This window comes from Pollachius pollachius, assembly GCF_949987615.1.
Source record: "Pollachius pollachius genome assembly, chromosome: 19".
Lineage (NCBI taxonomy): Eukaryota > Metazoa > Chordata > Actinopteri > Gadiformes > Gadidae > Pollachius > Pollachius pollachius.
The window spans coordinates 11,810,877-11,832,722 of record NC_136952.1 but is presented as its reverse complement, the minus strand read 5'-3'; the positions used below and the strand labels follow the sequence as shown (position 1 = coordinate 11,832,722).

Genomic DNA, 21,846 nt, shown 5'->3' with positions numbered 1-21,846 from the left:
CACAAGAAGTGCTTCACAAGTAAGTTTCTGAAGCACAGCTTGAGTAGCTGGTTACCTTAATGTTAGATTTATATTATTATAATTTTTATTCATTATATTTTTTATTTCATATGATGATTATAATGATAATTATAATACTAATGTCATGTCTTATATTATAATACCATTATTAAAATTATTAATATTAATATTATTTAATTTTTTATTATTTATGATATTTAGTAGAATTATGCCTTGTTATTTTCAATGTATTCTGATAAATAATATACAAAATAAGAAGAAAATGAATGGATTGTATTTACACACTATTTAAAACACAAAATGAATTGGATCAAATGTGTATGTCAAAAACGTAGCATCATTTGTTAAGGAGGATGTCGGATAATAACATATTTAACACATATATTCAAATGCATTATACACTGACAGAATACCATTTCAGTAGGGTTGCTAATAGTGTCTTGATAATCTGTTGGGGCAGGGAAGGTGCAGGCCTGAGGTGTGGCTGGGATCCACCCTCCCTTATCAGAGGGTTATGCAGGCTCAATAGGTTTCATGTGTCATGCTTCATTTCAAATAATATAACACACGCACGCATACAAACACACACATGTATGCGTGCTTGTGTTATAACACACGGAGACACAGTGTTGTCTCTTGCACTGTCTCATTCGCTTGCTATATTTCTCTGACTCTCATTTGAACTGCCTGTTCCCCCCCTCTGTCTACTTATGTCCCTTTCTCAGCCTTTAGCACCTCTTTCACGCTCTGATAATCCTCGCTCTCTCATGCTCTCTGTCTCTCTCCCTTTTCTCCCTCTCTCACCCAGACTCCAGCGTGCCCACCACGCTCTCTCGTCTCCTTCTCTCTGTCACGGCGGTTTGGATTAACCTCTTGACGTCTAACCGTCCCTGTTGTATAAGCATCCAACTTGGCAGACGGATGTGTAGTATCACAGCTGTTTATCCGTTGGGTTGCCCTCTGTCAGTTCCAGATGTGTGGAAGCCGGCTCAGGCATCAGAACAACGTGTGCGACCGATGGAACGATGCATTATGCAACCTGAATTATGTCTGCTGAATAGAACGGATGATGGATGCATTTATACAAAGTGCCTCATAACAGTGAATCTCGAATGGTACGTCCCCGAAGGCATTATGAGTTGGTCACTGAGCATATGCCAAACCGTAATCTTTAGAAAGGAAACCATGGATTTACTACAGTTTCAACGTTAATTCATGTTTCAATCGCTTACTTTGTTATTGAGTTAACCAGAATTGTTGAAGCTTTTTGTTCGCTCCATGTTTTTAACTGTACAGGACGGCATTGTCGATAACTATACCTTAGATCCATATTGTGGGGAAGCAGGGGGTCGTGACTTAGTGAATATTGACATACCTTGGTCACGGAGCTAGACCAGTGGAAAACCACTGCCTTAGAATATCTGAAAGACATAAATGATTAGTGTCCCCAACTAGAATTGAACCCCAGTGCCTGGCAGTGATACCGCTATTATCTTCAAGTTGAGTTAGGCCAGACCACACACAAGTTATTTTGTTAGTAGGAATGTTATGGCCACAAATTATTCTAAATGGAAATGTACAGATTGCTGGCCAACACTTTGGATCTTTGTTTATGGTTTCTCCCACACACCAGCTGGATGGTTTCAGGTCAGGCTGAGGAGGAATTCGAAAACTGGTTAGGATTAGAATGGGTTGAAGGGTTAGGACCTTTCAGTTCAACCTCAAAATCTGTTCTTTAACATTACAGACTCTTTCGCCCAAAATGACTTTCTTTAAGTAAATCAAAGTACAAGTTCATCCATGCATTTTATTTCTGTAATTTTAGGGTTGCCTTTTGAATATCTGGCCAGGGACAACGGATGTAAAATAGCCTCTTAGGCTAACTCTGGCTCACTTACAGTTTGACTGTTGATTAGTTTGCAATGTCCCTGAAATAAACCAATAAATAAAATAAAATCAACAGTGAAGCTAGATACCACCCAAAAAGTGCAAGAATCCTTATATAACAATTCATAAAATAAGTAAAGCAACCGCTTTTGAGTGCTACAATATAGAAACAAGAGTTAGAGACTTTTTAATTTTTTGTATTTTGTATTTTAAATCATGAACCAAGATGCAGTCTGAGAACATGAGTTTTCAGCATGCCGTGGAAGATGGTTCAAGCTATCTTTGAGTCAGTGGGAAGTTCTGGAGAGAACCCTTAAGCTTCTATGAGGGACACAGCTCGTGTATCTAAACTGTGTTGTAAACTCCTCTGCATATATTCCAGGTTTGATCGTGGTGTCTAATGCATAATACATAAAATGGTTATTATTCATATGAATTTTATAGTGTTCTTTGTTTATCATGCTCAACAAACATGTCCCATATCTGAACCAATGTGGAATATAAGGATCTAAATGGGAAATATATTTTTACTTTTGGCTTACCAAGTCTCATCTTCTGCATGTGTGTGCGGTGGAAATGCATGGCCTAAGAAGTGTAAGCTTACACATGCGTGTGTGTGTGTGTGTGTGTGTGTGTGTGTGTGTGTGTAAGTTCTCAATTCAATGAGCAACATATTGTTTGAGTAATGGAAAGCTCACTAATTTTCAGTGGTTGCTAAATGAAAGCAAAACACCACAAGGGTATTAAAACATTCACCCATGGCCGCACTGATGTTCTGCGCGTCTTTGAAAGATAGATGTCGTCTAGGCTTTGAAATGCTAATTATCTCAGTTTGGCTGCGGAGTCACTGTGGCTGACGCTGTTTTACTGGTTTGGTTGGGTTTGCTCTCACTTCAAAATATATCTAATTTGTGTCCCTCGGTCATTGCATTTGTCGCAAATGTTCCCAACGTGATTCAAATTTGAACATAATGCATGTGTCAAGAGTAAGTTCTAATACACATGACAAGAGAAAAGTGTGTATCTTCATTTAGACTGGTGCATGATATCTATATAAAATTGAAATCATCTACTCTGCATCGAACGGTGCAAAATAATCCAAATCCAATTTTGTGTGACCCGGTAAATATCAAGGTTAATTGAATACAATTTCATATCTGAAAACATTTATTATTTAATGACTATCCATAAGACAGGGCTGACATCATTTAAAATGCCAGTTTTTCTGTTTTCATTGCAGGTTGTTAAATCATTTAATCATTTAATCATGTTTGTTAACTCACACATACACTCACAGATGTGAGCACATCCAGATGAGAGAGAGAGAGAGAGAGAGAGAGAGAGAGAGAGAGAGAGAGAGAGAGAGAGAGAGAGAGAGAGAGAGAGAGAGAGAGAGAGAGAGAGAGAGAGAGAGAGAGAGAGAGAGAGAGAGAGAGAGAGAGAGAGAGAGAGAGAGAGAGAGAGAACAGGAAGGAAATTACCTACAGTGATATTATTAGAACAGCTGCTGGCATAACAGATGTTAGGCCAGTGTCAAGCGAATCAAACATTTTGGTAATTTCTGGCAACTGCCGCACAGCTTTTTGAACAACAAAGTCGTTTTTTCACCCTGTGTCATTTAGTGATGACAGAAAAAAAAAATAACATGACACATGATTGACATGCTGAGCTGATGAACATCACAGTCACAGGGAACACAGAGTTTTGATTCGGGATTAGCTGTGGATAAGCTTTTGTATTTTCTGATGACAGCAGCGCAGCTTTCAAACAGCACTAAGCTAGCACGGACTGGTTATACACGAGCAAGGACTGTCACGTACCTCGCCAGGCAACCAATACAATAACACAGAGGAGGGCGCTCGCTGCGCTAATTCAGTCAAGAAAGAGGATGCGATGTAATAAGCCACGCACGCGCGCGCACACACACACACACACACACACACACACACACACACACACACACACACACACACACACACACACACACACACACACACACACACACACACACACACACACACACACACACACACACACATATATATATATATATACACACACACACACACACACACACACACACACACACACACACACACACACATAAAAGACCACCTCATCACATCTGTACAGACCCTAATTTAAACAATGTGGGACACTGGTTGTTATAATCCAGAGCAATCCAAGTGATTCACTGTGGCTGTGTTCACTGTGTTCACATTAAGGCAAACGCTTGGGAGCATTGCAGCAGTCAAACTAGCCTTTGATTGGTCTAGACAGAGACAATGTCACGCAGTTTTAGGGACCCAAACCTCTAATTGGACAGGATGAGATGTGTAATATATGAGCCTTAGTATGCACTGGCCTTGTTTAAATGCACGGCCTGTGTGAGGGGCTCATTAATACGCGGCCCTTATGAAGGCTACGGGGAAACTATGCCAGCGGGGGTTTATTAAAAGAGGACCAGGACACAGAGGTGTTAAGACAAGTTATGCTTGACTGCCAAGGAGATTCCAATGGTCGTTTGGTCTGTTACGACACGTTCGGAAATGTCCCCCCTTTCTTACTGAGTAGATGCAGCGATGGATAAAACATGACATGAGAGAGGATTTATGTTTGACCCAAGCGCTTCTGGCTAGGCTTTGTTCCGTATATTTGGTTTTGTAAATTGCTGTTTGTGCGTTGTGTGGGAGGAGAACAGTGGTTCAATACCCAGTGTTGTGTACTAGCGCCACAGGATGTTTGTTCAGCAGCCTAAAGGTTCAGGGTTTCCGCCCCATGATGTCATGTAGGCCGACTAGATCTAGTTGTTGGCTTATTTCTACAGCAATGACCTCACTTACTTGCGCTAGTCAGTCAGTACCCTTACTGCCTGGTCACCAGGTGAGGAGGGAGGATATGGTTGACCTATAAAGGCTTCCCAATAAGTCGGGGCCGGGAGGGAGCAGTGGTACGATTTTGCAGTCGGGTTAGTGTTATATTTGTGTGCTGGTCAAATTGGCAAGTGACTAAGGCAATGAAGGTAATGATGTCTGATTGTGGAGTTAACAATTGGCTACCTCCGATACATGAATCCCTAGCTGACAGGACGCACGAAGATAAGGTGTCAATTCTATATTTTCTTTGTTCTTTACTATCTGAAAGTATATGTCAGTGAGAAAGATAATCTGGCAGTGAGACAGCTCTGCTCCTCCTATTTCCATCTCTTGTTCAGAGTGTACTTTGGTTGTTCTTTCTTTTTTTCCTTTCTGGACAACCAGCCTAGTACAGGGCTGTTGACAGACGGATGGACATCATTTCTCACTGAGAAATGTAGTGCCACCTTGTGGTAAACAACAGATACTTCTTGCCAAGGCTATGCTCATTTAGTCAATTGCTGAACACATGGCTCCAGTGATGCAATTAGGGAAGTGTGCATAAGACAGTAACCACCAGAGAGAGTCAGAGGTTACGAATTCAAGCTCACCTTGAGCAGCTGTAAGCCATTCTAAAACGATGAAACTTTCATTCATTTTGCTAACCATGAGGTAATATATTTTCTCAATTGGATTCACTGGTAAGGATCATTACATTAAAAATATTATCTATTGCCTAAAAATATTGTTAGTCTTAGTCATTGTTATTATTTTGGGCCTCTAATCAGCCACACTAGTTTCACAACTAAAGGGACCCAAGTTAACCAGAGTAATGGGGTGTAATTGTTGTTTTGTTCCTTTGTGTTCTGCAGCTGGCAGGCGTAGGGGGCAGTAGCGAGCATGGCTGAGCTGGGCCGGGGCGTGGAGGTCAGCCCCAGCCTGCAGAGGAAGAAACCCCCCTGGCTCCAACTGGACATCCCCACAATCCAGCTGACCCCTGATGATACTCCCACTGTACCCCAGGTATAGTACTAGTACTACTGCTACTACTATACTGTACCCCAGGTATAGTACTAGTACTACTGCTACTACTATACTGTACTCCAGGTATAGTACTAGTACTACTGCTACTACTATACTGTACCCCAGGTATAGTACTAGTACTACACTACTACTCTACTATACTGTACCCCAGGTTAAGTGCGACTACGACTACTTATAGTACTCCTTCTATCAGTGCTAGTACTGCCATACTACTGTTGCTACTGCCAAACTAAACTAGGGTACCTAGTTACCAAGATTAACGATATGTTTCCCTAGGCAAAGTCTCCTACTGCTAATGCTACTGCTACTCTACTATACTGTACTACTGTGACGATGACTGTGTGTGTGTGTGTGTGTGTGTGTGCATGCGTGTGTGTGTGTGTGTGTGTGTGTGTGTGTATTAGCCTGCAGGGCGGACTCCCCTGGCAGTGCCGCGTAGCGTCAGCATGCCAGGGGAGAACCAGACGGGGCTCTCTGCCTGGGAGCCGGCCCCCAGCCACTACCTCAGCCCCCCCCAGGAGAGACGGCCCTCCATCTCCCAAACCATCAAGAGGTCAGAGACAAACACACACACACACACACACAGCCACACATGCACACACAGTAACACACACAGTAACACACACACACGCACGCACGCTAGCACGCGCGCACGCATAGAAGCACACCGACACACATCCACACACACTCACCGAAACACACACACACATACACACACACACACACACACACACACACACACACACACACGCACACGCACACTACTACCCTCCGTACTCTGCATGCCTAAACCTTCTGGAACATCTTTTTATTAATATTTCACCAAAATCTATATTTCAAGCTGTTAACAGACTCTTCTCTTCTTCTGAAACTTTTTCTTGTCTGTTTCTTCTCCTCCTCCCTGACCCTCCTCCTCCTCCGTCTGCCACCGCTGTTGCCTTTCTTTGCCTGGTGGCGGGGGTGCATGCGGGCTCACCCACGCGTATGTAGTGGGAAGAGGGTCCGCTTCGAGCGGGGCAACACGGTCCCGCCCAAGGGCCAGCGAGGCCCTCGAAGGGTCCCCACCATCCGCCGCCGCTCCTGCATCCCCAAAATACTGTCTCGGAGACGCTCGTCCATCCCCAAGCAGATCATCAGGTACCGCAGTCCAGAGGGGCGAGGTGGCGGTGCTAAAGGAGGATGCTGGGAAAGGGGCGGGGCTAAATAGGGACATTTGTGAATAAGGAGCCATCCACCAAACAGATCTTCAGGTACAGCAGTAACAAGTTGAAGGGGGCGGAGCTATCGGATAAATTGGGAAGGCGGGGCTTAATAAGGATGTTTGTTGGGGGCGTGGCTGAGGCATAAAGGAAGGAATGGATGGTGACAAAGCAAAAAGGAGTTAAATACCTTATTACTCTAACCTCATAACCAATGAATTATTACCTAAATAAAGGGAGATAGCCATCTACCAAACAAAGCACAAAATCCACATAAACACAAACCTTTGTGATTTATATTCATCTACCGTTTAAGATAAGCTACCTTGCTTGACAATGTTAGCTAATCTCATTTGCACAACCAAATATGGAGCTGGTTTCCTGGTAAACCGAGAAATACCAAGAATGACAGGAAGAGCAAACTTAAAGTGTTGTGGTTTCCCAAGAGTCACAGTTTATATGTTGGACAAAAAACACCTGGCAGTGTGTGGGTTTGTGTCTGTGGGTGAGTGTATCTCTTGCCTTTGTTTTCCTGTCATTCTGTATTACGGGGATGGGGTTAAACAGGGCCAGGGACGATTTAAAACAGTTCAATGTTTTACCGCCACACACATTAGTCAGACATCATGGATGTGTGTGTGCGAGCACTCAAGCAATATTTCTGTGTGCCCTGGTGTGTACAGGCTTGTGTGTATATGCGTGAGAGCATGTGAATGTAAATATAGTACAAGATACATATGTGTGTGTGTGTGTGTGTGTGTGTGTGTGTGTGTGTGTGTGATTGTGTGTCTGCCGGCAAATGTAGAAGATCTGAGGATATACAGGTCTTTTGGGAATGTATACAATTCCTCACAGTAGGGTGAATGAATGCATACAATCCCAAATCGTCCCCCTTAATCCATGATCGGGCTGAACGATGTGTTAGTGTGGATGAAAACAAGACGCCTCCCACCGCTGTGTGAGTCACAAAGTTCTCTGCTCCTCCGGTCAGATGCGAGTGACACACATTTAAACATTTAAACGTATGTTGTTTTTTGGAAGAAAAGAACAACAAACTGGTTGAATCAGAGGGATGGGACTGACGTCAAGTCGGTAGTTTAAAGTGCTTTGTGATCGCTTGTCTGGTCAAGTAGAGCATGTGTCGAGGTACAATAAGGGGTTCGTTTTCTTCTTCACTATTGCCGCTATTAAAGACAGCCACACCGTACCACATGGTACTGCACTTCGCCCTGGTATATGTATGCTAACATCTGTGTGACATTAGGTGTGTGTGTGTTTGCAAGGGTGTGTGTATGCGTGTGTGAGTGTGTTTGTGTGTGTTGGAGTGTGTGTATTTTGTGTGTGCGTGCATGTGCGTGTGTGTGCGTGTGTGTCAGTGTCCTATTCATGTCTAGACATGCCTCCGTGCCTGCTCTCTCTGCCCCCACCCCACCACTCTAGTCTCTTGTACTTTTTCTCACTCTTTTTTTCTGACTTCCTGTAAAATGACGGTATGCTCCTGAGAGCTCTGGTGTTTACACAGGCCCTAAACAAGAGAGAGAGAAAGAGATGGAGAGAGATTGATATATATATATATATATATATATATATATATATATATATATATATATATGAAAGAGAGAGACAGCGACAGACTGACGCCTCGTGCCCACTGCACCGTCCGTCAAAGGACGTCGGAAACCGTGGCTGACGGATGGTAACCCTAAGTTGAACATTTTTCAACTTTTTGACGGCGCCGAAGGCTCCAACAGAGCGCATGGATCCAAAATGCATTGCGCGTCCGTCCCCATTCAAAGTCAATGGGGATCAGTCAACGGACGGATGTAGTGGGCACGAGGCGTGAGAGCAAGATAGAGATTGTGAGGGAGAAACGAGAGAGAGGGAGAAAGGGACAGAAAGAGAGAGAGGGAGAAAGGGAGAGACAGAGATCGAGAAAAAGGGAGAGGTTGAGAGAGACAGAGGGGAGAGAGTTAGAGAGAGATGGCACAAGGAGAGAGGAGGAAAGTGAAAGCATGAGAGAGAGATAAAAAACACTGCAAGAGAGCAACAGAGAGAGAGAGACAGGGAGAGAGAGATAGAGAGAGAGACAGAGGGAGAGAGAAAGAGAGAAAATGAAAGAGAGAGGGTGAAGGGAGCCGGTGTCAGGGTAATGGAAAAATTGTGTGCAGATAGTGAGGCAGTATGACAGCAGGACACAGCTGCCTTAGTTTGTGTAAGCAATGCTTCACCCTGAAGAAGAAGAAGAAGAGACGCCATCACTGAGGACAACTGGGAGGTCTGCCAACCGCTGCATTATACACAACAAATTCATACACACACACACACACACACACACACACACACACACACACACACACACACACACACACACACACACACACACACACACACACACACACACACACATACACGTAGAAACACACACAAACAGGAACAGATACCGCTGCATTTATACACAATAAACACACACACACACAAATACACACACACACACACGTAGAAACACACACACACACACACACACGTAGAAACACACACACACACACACACACACACATAGAAACACACACACACACGTAGAAACACACACACACACAAACAGGAACAGACACCGCTGCATTTATACACAATAAACACACACGCACAAATAAACACACACAGCAACAGACAAGCACAAATAGAAACGCACACAGACACTGGAAAAAGACCCACAAAAACTTAAAAAATGGGCAAATAAACACCCACACGCAAACACAAATACACATTCAAACACAAGCACAAACACACCACACACACGCAAACATCCCACATTGTACTATCCGACAGCAGCTGGCAACTGCAGACAACTAATCCCTGGAGCATCTAGAGGACAATCACCAGAAGGACTCCGGGAGTTGTAGAAGTCCACACCCGCAGCTGGGGTCAAGGGTCAGGACTTCTTACCACTCATCAGCCCATCGCCAGCTGATCAACATCTGGGATCGCCGGGCTTTTCTGCAAAGATTTTATTCAGAAGGACCTACCTCCTCCTCCTCCTCCTCCTCTTCTGCCTCTTCTGCCTACTCCTCCTTCGTCTCCTCTGCCTCCTCCTCCTCCTCCTCTTCTGCTTCCTCTAAATCTTCCTCATCCTCCTCCTCTTCTGCCCCCTCCTCCTCCTCTTCTGCCTCTTCTGCTTCCTCTAACTCTTCCTCATCCTCCTCCTCTTCTGCCCCCTCCTCCTCCTCTTCTGCCTCTTCTGCTTCCTCATCCTCATCCTCTTCTTCCCCCTCCTACTCTTCTGCCTCCTCCTCCTCCTCTTCTGCCTCTTCTGCTTCCTCCACCTCTTCCTCATCCTCATCCTCCTCTGCCCCCTCCTCCTCCAATTGTTCCTCCTCCTCTTCTTACTCCTCCTCCTCTTCTGCCTCCTCCACCTCATCCTCCTCTTCCGCCTCCTCCTCCTCATCCTCCTCTTCTGCCTCCTCCTCCTACTTATCCTCCTCTTCCTCCAGACCGTTGGACTGTAAATCTATCCCCCCCTTCCTACTCTGGATGTTTTAATTGCGCGCCCCCTGATGGCCAGTGACCCAGGCTGCGTGGTGGATAGCCTCATAAATACGGAGGAATGTCCTCCCCCTTCCAGTTGATTGACACCATACCACTGGGAGCTAAGCTGCTGCTTGTCTGGAGATCCCAGTAATCCCGCTGTGGAATATTGTCCCATTGAAGAGTGTTCCTGGTGGGACCTGCAACCACGCCATGTGGCGGCTGCTGACGCCTGGTCTGGAGGGCACAGAGGTTGGGGAGGTCTAACAGGGCTGACCGGAGGCTCGGCGGGAGAGGGGTTAGTCCGGGACCACAGGGGGGCTGTCCGCACGGGGATGAGGGTGATGATGGTGATTGTGAAGATCCTTGGTTCTTGTCCAGGCCAGGTATGAGACTGGCGTTCTGGACTTCTCCGGACGGGTGAGTCCAGTTACTAGCTCTAGTGTCATCGCTGGCGGAGAGCTGAGTTCAGCCCGGTGCCAAGATGCTGATTGGTTGAATCTCCTCCAAACTGTCGATAGGATTTTTGAAAGAATAGTGTTTTTAGTTGATTTTTTGGGATTGAACTTCTAAAGAATGTAGGCAAATAGATATGCTTTGTTTTTTATTTCGAGCAAAGCCTAGATTAGTACCGCCTGAACTGTGAAGTTATGAGTGCTCTCTTGTTAGCTCGGTTTGTTTGATTGTTCGGTTCAACAACTTTGTATAAGAAGCGTAAGGATTGTGTCCACATGGCACATTGGGATAGGAAAGTCTGGTATGTGAATACCTTCAATGTTGGAGTACTTGAGCATGAGACCATTATGTCAACAAATTTAATGTACTAATTGAAATAGAGGAAAGTAATTTGAGAAACACAACAGCAATTACGTGTATTCAGTGTCAAAATTATTTAGCAAAATGACAGGAGATAATGGAGCTGAAATGGCATTTGTCCCGCTGGCTATCGAGATATGTTTTGGCTTGTCCCAGGAAGTGATGCCTTTCCTTGAGGCCATAAAAGCGAATTGATGTGACGCAACAGCTTTTTTTGACCTGGCAGCTGTGTTTGTTCATTTTTTTTCTCCTCCTTGCTAACATTGGGTTACTGCCGTTAAATGTACCGCGAGCGATACGTGAGAAACCCATCAATCAATCACCCAGTTATTGATTGTTTTTTTATTGGTTCCCGAGTATTCAGTCGTAGAGGTGATTCAGTCTGTATGATACTGTGGGGAAAATCTGCTCAGCGTACAACTCTCAGAGCCTCAGATCTCATGAACTCTTCTTCCCCCTGCACTCTTTCTCACACTAACTCCCTCCCCTCATCACTTCTCCGGCCCCTCCATCGTCACCGCAATAAAACACTCAAGTGTGGGAGGACAACATTGAGTGTACCACCACCATCCCGTCCTTTTCCCATGGTGGTCTTCGAAAAGTCTTCCCGAGCTGGCGTTCTTCTCAACGATTGGGGGGCTAAGTGTTTTTTAGTGTGTGGTGAGCTCTTCTCAACTGTGATGGGAGATCATTTTCTTGCCATTGTAGTTTCTACCCCATAACCGCACTTTGACTTGGTTTTGTCTCAAAGTTGTGACAGCATACGTGCCAAATAACACACACAAACAAAAGTGGTTAGCCTAAGCTGTTTTCCAATGTCTTTTCACACCATCTTTATTTCCTGTGCCGGTGACACCAGAGATGCAGAGAGGGGGATGGTTTCAGATATGCTTGGTTTTAACCACAGACTCCTCTCTCTCTCTCTCTCTCTCTCTCTCTCTCTCTCTCTCACACACATACTAGGGCTGCAACTAACGATTATTTTCATAGTTGATTAATCAACAATTATTTTTCCATTAATCATTTAATATCAAGCAGATGCTATCACAAAGTCCAAAGGGATGTCTTACATGGGCTTGCTTTATCTGACATGGATCGATTGATTCTCTTCCTGTTCTCAGTATGGAGCAGTATAGATGTTTTTCCAGTTTCCCATGATTCATTGCAATTCAGTTGTACATCCTTTCACCAAATGGGTTATATGAAAAACATAAGTGACTCTATAAAAATATCTGCCTGTCAAAGAATCCAATCCGAAGGGATCAAGCTTAGCAGATATTTAAGGAATGTGAGACTAAACCACTATCTTACACCATCCTTAATCCTTTCCTAACGCTTCAAGCAGTGTTGTCCCACACATAGTTGACCTTTGAAGCCCCCTCAGTGGGAGAGCAGACACTTCTGTCTTCTTTCCCTTGTTGTTTAACCCGAGCAAAGCCTTCTCAAAGCCATCTCTTACCACCCGTGGCTCAGATCAAAGTCTAATGCATACATGGATCTGTGCAGCTGACAGAAATGGACTCCCACAGGCGGAAACATAACTATCTCGCACCTGTGTCTTCACACTGGAGCATATTGAGTCCAGCGCAGACTAGACATATGGCCATGTAAATCGATCAGCTGACAAAATGAATCAAAAAGGCCTGGCAGAGGCAGAAAATATTGACTGCACTCAAGAAAACACTCATTTTCCATGATATGCTTCAGTTTCGCTTGTGGTTTGGTGGTTCAACGATGAGCAGATAGAGAGAGAGAGACTTAGAGAGTGGGTGTGACAAAAAGAGAGAGAGAGAGAACGTGTACATGGGAGGGAGTGTGGGTTTGAAAGCGCCTTGGCACTACAAACATCAACCTCTACTAGAACGTTCATGCTAATGTTTGCTCCTCAAGCTAACGGCTAACGAGGCGTTTTTTTCCTGCATCCTCGTCACCAGGGGAACGGCCGACTGGTTCGGGGTGAGCCAGGACAGCGACAGCAGCCAGCGATGGAGGAGGAGGAGCCTGCAGCACTGCAGCCAGCTCTACGGGGGTCTGAAGCCCCAGGTGATGAGGGACATGGAGCTGCCCAGCCAAGACCACCTGTCCCTGGCCAGCATTGAGACCCCGGCCCCTCTGTACCTCCCCCATCACCACCACCTCCACCCCAATCACCAACACTGTGGCATGCCGAGGGTAGGCTAGAGTGAGGGGATACAGGAGAGATCTATCTATCCCATCTCTCTCTCTATCTTTTATCTGTCTATCTATCCATCTGCCTGGTTAAGACAGGCCTCAACACCTTCATATATAGAAAGACTTTTAGTTCGTTTTAGTTTGCTTCTATTTATTGTTTGGAATGTTGTCTTTTTAGCCATACAGCACTTTGAGAATTACGTTATGAAAGAAAAAGCTTTGTAAATCAAGTGAATTATTATTAGAGTTGTTATCATTATTATCTATTTATCTGGTTTTCTATCTGACTTTCCTTCATTCTTTCTCTATCTCTAATAATGTTCTTCATACATGAATGAGGTTGGTCATCTAGATGCATTTGAACCTTTGAACCCCCACACTGGGTTGATGTTTGACCGGGCTGGAGACCCTCTGTGTGCCACTGATGTTCAGCCTTGTTTGTCTAGTCTCCTTCTGTTCACCTGCCCCTCCACTCCACATGTTCATGTCCCTTCTGTTAGAAAACAGCCTCACAAATAAATACGTCTTCATCTTTTAGATGTACACACCTGTAGGCATCCTGTGTGTGTGTTTGTGTGTGTGTGTGTGTGTGTGTGTGTGTGTGTGTTTGTGTGATTATATGTTTGTAAGTCTGTGTATCCTGAACTTCCTGTGTGCCCTTCAGTAAAGATGGCCTCAGGTTACAAATAAATAGTCTTTATCTTTAAGACATACTCACTTGTCTGCTTGTGTGTCTGTGTGTGTGTGTGTGTGTGTGTGTGTCCCTGTGTTTGTTTTCATGTGTCCCTGTTTGTGTGTCCCTTTGGGTGTGTGTGCGTGCGTGTCCCTGTGTGTATGAGTGTGTGTCTGCATGTCACTGTGTGTGTGTGTGTGTGTGTGTGTGTGTGTGTGTGTGTGTGTGTGTGTGTGTGTGTCCAGGTGGTGGACCCTCTGGCAAGGGGCCGTGTGTTCCGCATGGCCGACGAGGGGCTGACCGTACCCCAGGGCCCCCCCAACCCGGGCCCCGGCTCCCTCTGCTCCTTTTCCAGTTCCCGCTCCGCGCTCAACAGGTTGCCGCGGCGACGCAAGCGCGACTCCGTGGCGGTCATGAGCCTCAAGGCGGCCGCTGCCATCATGAAGGTGTGTGTCTGTGTGTATGGGTGTGCGTTTGAGTGTGTCGGTGGCAACAGCTATATAAAATATGATTTCACACGCACAAATCCAGACCCCTGGAAGTAGCAGACCAGGCTGTGTGTTCTCCAGCGGCAGCTGACGTGAGGATGGATGAGGTCGAGAGAGAGAGAGGCAGTTACGTAAAGATAAGCTGGGGTTTCCCTCAATGGGGAATAATCTGCATGCAGAGCTAAGTAGGCTCCAGATGACATTCCCTAGTGGCCACATAGTGTGTGTGTGCTTGTGTGTGTGTGTGTGTGTGTGTGTGTGTGTGTGTCTGTCTTTTTTTCCGCACTCTCATAAATTTGTATGCTAGCACTTTGATCCAGGTGTGTGTGAAGGTTTCTAAGTGTGTGTCCATGCAAGCACATGTGTGCGTGTGTGTTTTTGTGTTTGTGGATATGTGCATGTTCGTGGATGTCTGTGTGTGCGTGTGTATGCTATGGTGGTTGTGTGTCGATTTTGCGTCAGCACCAGATGGCCCATCAAAGTACAGGCAGGATGCTCAGCTGCGTGTGGCAGGGCTGAGAGAATGTTCTGGTACCGCTCTGTTAATCCACCCTAGCGCAGAGGTCACAGGTCACCGAGGTGGCATCTGCTATCATCGGACCAGCGACATTAGATTACTCATCTCAAATCTGGGTTAATGGGGGGTTTCTCCTTCTTTCGCTTCATACTTGTTTCGACCAATCACATTGCTGGCTGGAAGCGGGGATCTGTAAGCGCGTAATTGGATATTAAAAGGGAACCCAAAGTCGGCCAGCACCAGATAACAGTGAAAAAGTGTCTGTTCAGGTTTAAAATCAACACCGTGTAGAGTGGCCCCTGCAGAAACACACTTCATAAAATCCCATCCTGAAAGCTTTCAGTACTGCTAAAATCAGTTTCTCTGCGGTTAACTAATGATACCCCAAACAAGCTGTATCTCCACCACTTTCGTTTTCGTTTTCATCCCAGGCTCTGTGCCGTCTCCACCAAGAAGTTCTGCTATTAAATAACAGCTTTTTATGTAACTAGGTATGAAAGTTCATTCTTATTTTTGAATTTTTAAAGAAATCTATAAAGTGTGTGTGTGTGTGTTTGTGTTTGTGTGTGTGTGTGTGTGTGTGTGTGTGTGTGTGTGTGTGTGTGTGTGTGTGTGTGTGTGTGTGTGTGTGTGTGTGTGTGTGTGTGTGTGTGTGTGTCCTGTGTTTTGTAGGGGCGGACTCTGAAGGGAAGCACGTCACGTCTGGGTCGCAGGCATAGTTTCATGCACTCTGGATTCCTGGACGAGGACACGGTGGACTACGGAGACGACCTGGACTTGTCCTTCTATACCAGGGTGAGGAACTCCTCAGGTCTCTTCTCTGGGGGACAGAACGTCCCTAGTTGTCTATTATTTGTGTGTGTATGTTAAAATACGAGACATGCTAAACATGGGCAAAGGAGGCGACGTCTCTGTTGGTATCATAAGTTAAGTTCATTGATATTCAATTGAAATGCAGAAAACAGAAGTTGAGTAGTACAAAAGTAATTCAGGTTGAGGATGTTGTGGTGCAGAGTTCGAATCCAGAGGCACTGGGTTTGATTCTCACGTCCATATTGGGGAGCATTGACTTTGCACAAATTCATGTTTTGTTGTTTCAATGAAAGTGTCTTCTAAATGACAAAAATATGAATGAATGAATTTAAAAGTGTGATCTTTGATTGCGTTTCTTTCTGATAATAAAAGGGGTGACAGTTCCTCACATCATCACGGTATCAGCAAAAGTATTGTTATGACCAGGCCTCACACCGCAGCATCACCCTGGTTCCTGGTACTGCTAAACCCTCATGCATCGGTCATTACAGGGCGACCCAGAACACGTCACACAAAACGCCACTCTTTTCATTATCCATCTTCTTAAATCGACTGCCTGCGTCCTGATAGGAGGGACTCCCAGACGAGCTGTCCAGCTATGCTGATGAAGTCTTCGAGACGCCGTCGGAGGAGGAGGAGATTTACCAGCAGGAGGAGGAGAGGGAGATCACAGGAAGTGCCCTGGACAAGAACGAGCTGGAGAGAAGTCACCTGATGCTGTGGGTTTCCGTTGGTTGCTCTGTGTTGTCATGGGGATGATAACTACTCCTCTTACTGTCTAGAGCGATTTGAGTCTAGACAGTAGAATTTGCCCGTATCAAATATGGAACTCTTGCGCGTGTGATCTATAGGGACTTATCAGGAGGATAGTGTAGTGGGTAGGGTGTTAGACTCTCTGTTCAAAACCAAGTGTCATTGAGGTCACTGAGCAAGATTTACATTTACATTTACATTTAGGGCATTTAGCAGACGCTTTTATCCAAAGCGACTTACAATAAGTGTATTTGTTACAATAAGTACATTTGTCATAAGAAGTGAAACAATACCTGCTGTCGGTACAGTAAAGACGTTCATAGAACCAAGTGCAAGTATTACAATCGCTAGGCTAACCCATTTCCCGTGTAAAGCAGCGGTAGCAGCTACTGTAGATGCTACACAATTAAGTACCTTGAATAAGTGCAATGTACAAGTGCCAGGACGTACAACATTCAATGGTGGCTGTGCATTGGTTTCTATGCAGAGTCGAGATGAACTCTGAACAGGTGAGTTTTGAGTCTTTTGCGGAAGCTGGTGAGCGACTCTGCGGTCCTGACATCGGTAGGGAACTCGTTCCACCACTGAGGTCCCAAAACAGAGAAAAGTTGTGACTTTGCTGATCGACCTTTGCTTGCTCTTAGCGATGGCGGTACCAGACGTCCATCTGAGGTAGTTGAGCGGAGGGATCGAGCTGGGGTGTGTGGCTTTACTAATGCTTGGAGGTAGGCAGGGGCAGTTCCATCGACTGCCTTGTATGCCAGTACCATTATCTTGAATCTGATGCGAGATAACATAACCCCTACCGGCACTTGATAATGATAATGATAATAATAATGATCAAATACAATTATTAGAAAACAGATAGTTTGGATACAATCTGCTAATTACTAAAAAAGTAATGAGCTCTGGTGTTTCCCTTCTGTTGTGTGAAAGAGGAATTGACTGTTATAGGTATTCCCTCAAACCACATCTTGCTTGATGAGTAAAGCTGCATGCTCTGGGTGAGGCTCAAACTCACAACCTCGGCTTATATGTACCGTGCACTGACCGACTGCACCACTCTAGCATGAATGAGCACTTCATTGAGTATATGCCAGGGCATCCTGGGACTAAGGGCAGGGATTGGCCTACTAGCGGGATAAGAACAATTCTCTCACAGACATACAGATAAAGAGTTGTACAATCATACTTAGGATGGACCCCTAGAGTTGGTTATGTATTCTAGTTAAGCTATACAGGGCCTTGAACTTTCATCCATTCACCCATCTATTAATTTGTCCATTCATCCATTTTTTCACCCATCCCTTTCTCCTTCCGTCCATCCATTCCTGCATCCGTCCATTCATTCATCCATCCATTTCCTTATCCATCTGTTTGTCCATTCATTTATTCATCCATCCCTTTATCCATCTCGCCTTCCTCCATTAATCCATCTGTTCGTTAATCAAACCCGTCATCAATTCACACCTCTCCATCCATTCACCCCTCCATCCATTCACCCCTCTCCATCCATTCACCCTCTCATCCATTCACCCCTCTCCATCCATTCACCCCTCTCCATCCATTCACCCTCTCATCCATTCACCCCTCTCCATCCATTCACCCCTCTCCATCCATTCACCCCTCTTCATCATTCATCCCTGTCTATCCCTCCATCCCTCTCCATCATTCACCCCTCTTCATCATTCACCCCTCTTCATCATTCATCCCTGTCTATCCCTCCATCCCTCTCCATCATTCACCCCTCTTCATCATTCATCCCTGTCTATCCCTCCATCCCTCTCCATCATTCACCCCTCTTCATCATTCATCCCTGTCTATCCCTCCATCCCTCTCCATCATTCACCCCTCTTCATCATTCACCCCTCTTCATCATTCATCCCTGTCTATCCCTCCATCCCTCTCCATCATTCACCCCTCTTCATCATTCACCCCTCTTCATCATTCATCCCTGTCTATCCCTCCATCCCTCTCCATCATTCACCCCTCTTCATCATTCACCCCTCTTCATCATTCATCCCTGTCTATCCCTCCACCCCTCTCCATCATTCACCCCTCTTCATCATTCATCCCTGTCTATCCCTCCATCCCTCTCCATCATTCACCCCTCTTCATCATTCACCCCTCTTCATCATTCATCCCTGTCTATCCCTCCACCCCTCTCCATCATTCACCCCTCTTCATCATTCATCCCTGTCTATCTCTCCACCCCTCTCCATCATTCACCCCTCTTCATCATTCATCCCTGTCTATCCCTCCATCCCTCTCCATCATTCACCCCTCTTCATCATTCATCCCTGTCTATCCCTCCATCCCTCTCCATCATTCACCCCTCTTCATCATTCACCCCTCTTCATCATTCATCCCTGTCTATCCCTCCATCCCTCTCCATCATTCACCCCTCTTCATCATTCATCCCTGTCTATCCCTCCATCCCTCTCCATCATTCACCCCTCTTCATCATTCATCCCTGTCTATCCCTCCATCCCTCTCCATCATTCACCCCTCTTCATCATTCACCCCTCTTCATCATTCATCCCTGTCTATCCCTCCATCCCTCTCCATCATTCACCCCTCTTCATCATTCACCCCTCTTCATCATTCATCCCTGTCTATCCCTCCATCCCTCTCCATCATTCACCCCTCTTCATCATTCACCCCTCTTCATCATTCATCCCTGTCTATCCCTCCACCCCTCTCCATCATTCACCCCTCTTCATCATTCATCCCTGTCTATCCCTCCATCCCTCTCCATCATTCACCCCTCTTCATCATTCACCCCTCTTCATCATTCATCCCTGTCTATCCCTCCACCCCTCTCCATCATTCACCCCTCTTCATCATTCATCCCTGTCTATCTCTCCACCCCTCTCCATCATTCACCCCTCTTCATCATTCATCCCTGTCTATCCCTCCATCCCTCTCCATCATTCACCCCTCTTCATCATTCATCCCTGTCTATCCCTCCATCCCTCTCCATCATTCACCCCTCTTCATCATTCACCCCTCTTCATCATTCATCCCTGTCTATCCCTCCATCCCTCTCCATCATTCACCCCTCTTCATCATTCATCCCTGTCTATCCCTCCACCCCTCTCCATCATTCACCCCTCTCCATCATTCATCCCTCTCCATCATTCACCCCTCTCCACCCCTGCGTCCCTGCAGGCCCTTGGAGCGCGGCTGGAGGAAGGTGAAGGACCGCGCCCTGGTGCAGCCCAGGCTGAGCCTGGTCCAGGAGGTGGTGGGCGCCAGCGGGCAGCAGCAGCGGCGCGGCCAGCGCATCGTGGTCCCCGTGAGGAAGCTGTTTGCGCGGGAGAAGCGGCCCTATGGCCTGGGCATCGTGGGCCGCCTCACCAACCGCTCGTACCGCAAGCGCATCGACAGCAACGTGCAGAGGCAGATAGAGGACATGGACGACCACAGGTACAGCCCGGACTGGGAGGGGTCGTAGTGGGAGCCTGTGTCGAGGGGGAGGTCGGATAGTGTCGTGGCCGATCCCTATGCGCGCAGCCTGCTCTTAAGAGCGCCATCTATACCCGTAGTCCAACGTATCTGCACTCATTGACCGTCATATTTTCTTGATGGCTAATCCGATTCACACCTGATGGTACCATAGGAGCCCTTTCATTTCTATTTTGTTTTATAGCTGCCTAAACCCCTTTAGTAGTTGATTTAATAAACTCTTCTTCTGTGTCCCCAGGCCCTATTTCACCTACTGGATCACATTTGTCCACCTGCTCATCACCATCCTGGCGGTGGCTATTCACGGCATCGCCCCCGTTGGCTTCTCCCAGCATGAAGCCGTGGACTCGGTAGGTCCACTAACAGTCCTTCTCCTTCTGATGTCGTGCCCCTGAGGAATCTGTCAGACTTGTTGGTGTGTCCTGCAGATGAAGAGGAAGAAATGATAGTCGAGTGCTGGCCTAAAGGCTTTGGGCTCAAACCTTTAGATGCCTAACCCCTACCTGCTTATTGATGACGTGTAACTTAAATACTGTACAGGAAGTGAATTCTTATTCAAGTGTCTGTATAATTTCAATGTCATGAAAAAGTTGACGTGAGTTAATGATTCTAATGATATAATAACGTTATATACAAAGTATATAATTTGTTGTTACTGCCCAGGATGGGAAAGCTTCCCTGTCAGAATCATTGTACACCCATTGCCTCATAGAACATGCTTGGTAAAACGCTGCCTGGATCTTCCCATGACTTTGCTGTCAAGAAGTGTCCTAAAGTAAATACATTTTCATCACTTCCCCTCCGTCAGGTCCTCAGAAATAAAGGAGTTTACGAGAACGTCAAGTTCGTGCAGCAGGAGAACTTCTGGGTCGGCCCGAGTTCGGTGAGCTCCGTCCTGCTTCTCGTCATTCCCCTATGTTCACCTGTTTGTTGTTTTCTTTAACAAGCATTGTCTGTTTCATTGCCCTCCTTCCCTGCAGGAGGCGCTGATCCACCTGGGAGCCAAGTTCTCCCCGTGCATGCGTCAGGACAAGGAGGTCCACCAGCTGATCCAGGAGAAGAGGGTCCAGGAGCGGGGCTCGGGCTGCTGCGTGAGGAACGACCGCTCGGGCTGCCTGCAGACCCCCCAGGACGAGTGCTCGGTCAGTCCCCGGTGGCCTCTGGGGGCCCCTAGTGGGGGACCCACAGCTCACAGGAGGAGGACTGCTCAGCCTGTTGAGTGGTGTAAAAGACTCACAGTGACACCCAAAAATATTGATTTAAACAACCAATGATCCAATCCACCATCAGCCATTCAGCGTGGTTCACAGACCGTCTTATGATAGCGCCAGCATCATGACAACGCACTTATTGTATGTTGCATGTCTTGGCACTTAATGTACGCACTTATTGTATGTTGTACGTTCTAACACTTAAAAAAAGTACTTAGCATTTTTGTTGCATCTTATCCTAGCTATCTTTGTTGTATACAGGGAATGGGTTAACATAGCGATTGTAAGTGCTTGGCACTTTGTTCAATGAGCATCCTTACTGTACCGACACTGATATATATTGTTTCTCTTTTTCTGACAAATGTACCTTTTGTAAGTCGCTTTGGATAAAAGCGTGGATAAAAGTG

At 45.9% G+C, this 21,846-nt stretch overlaps 1 protein-coding gene across 2 annotated transcripts in view; it reads left to right on the top strand.

Annotated features, from left to right (window-relative positions):
* The window catches only part of rhbdf1b (rhomboid 5 homolog 1b), a 32,293-nt gene that overhangs the window by 5,005 nt on the left and 5,442 nt on the right, over window positions 1-21,846 (top strand). Inside the window, exons 2-12 of one of the 2 annotated variants that reach the window (XM_079757389.1) lie at window positions 5,636-5,786; window positions 6,212-6,360; window positions 6,798-6,944; window positions 13,279-13,516; window positions 14,435-14,635; window positions 15,867-15,989; window positions 16,578-16,726; window positions 19,932-20,189; window positions 20,467-20,578; window positions 21,037-21,111; window positions 21,209-21,370. In XM_079757389.1, the coding sequence (XP_079613515.1) occupies window positions 5,664-5,786; window positions 6,212-6,360; window positions 6,798-6,944; window positions 13,279-13,516; window positions 14,435-14,635; window positions 15,867-15,989; window positions 16,578-16,726; window positions 19,932-20,189; window positions 20,467-20,578; window positions 21,037-21,111; window positions 21,209-21,370 (1,737 nt within the window). In that variant the 5' untranslated portion in view covers window positions 5,636-5,663. The remainder of the gene's footprint in view (window positions 1-5,635; window positions 5,787-6,211; window positions 6,361-6,797; window positions 6,945-13,278; window positions 13,517-14,434; window positions 14,636-15,866; window positions 15,990-16,577; window positions 16,727-19,931; window positions 20,190-20,466; window positions 20,579-21,036; window positions 21,112-21,208; window positions 21,371-21,846) is intronic. The other variant, XM_079757390.1, reaches the window with a different exon arrangement.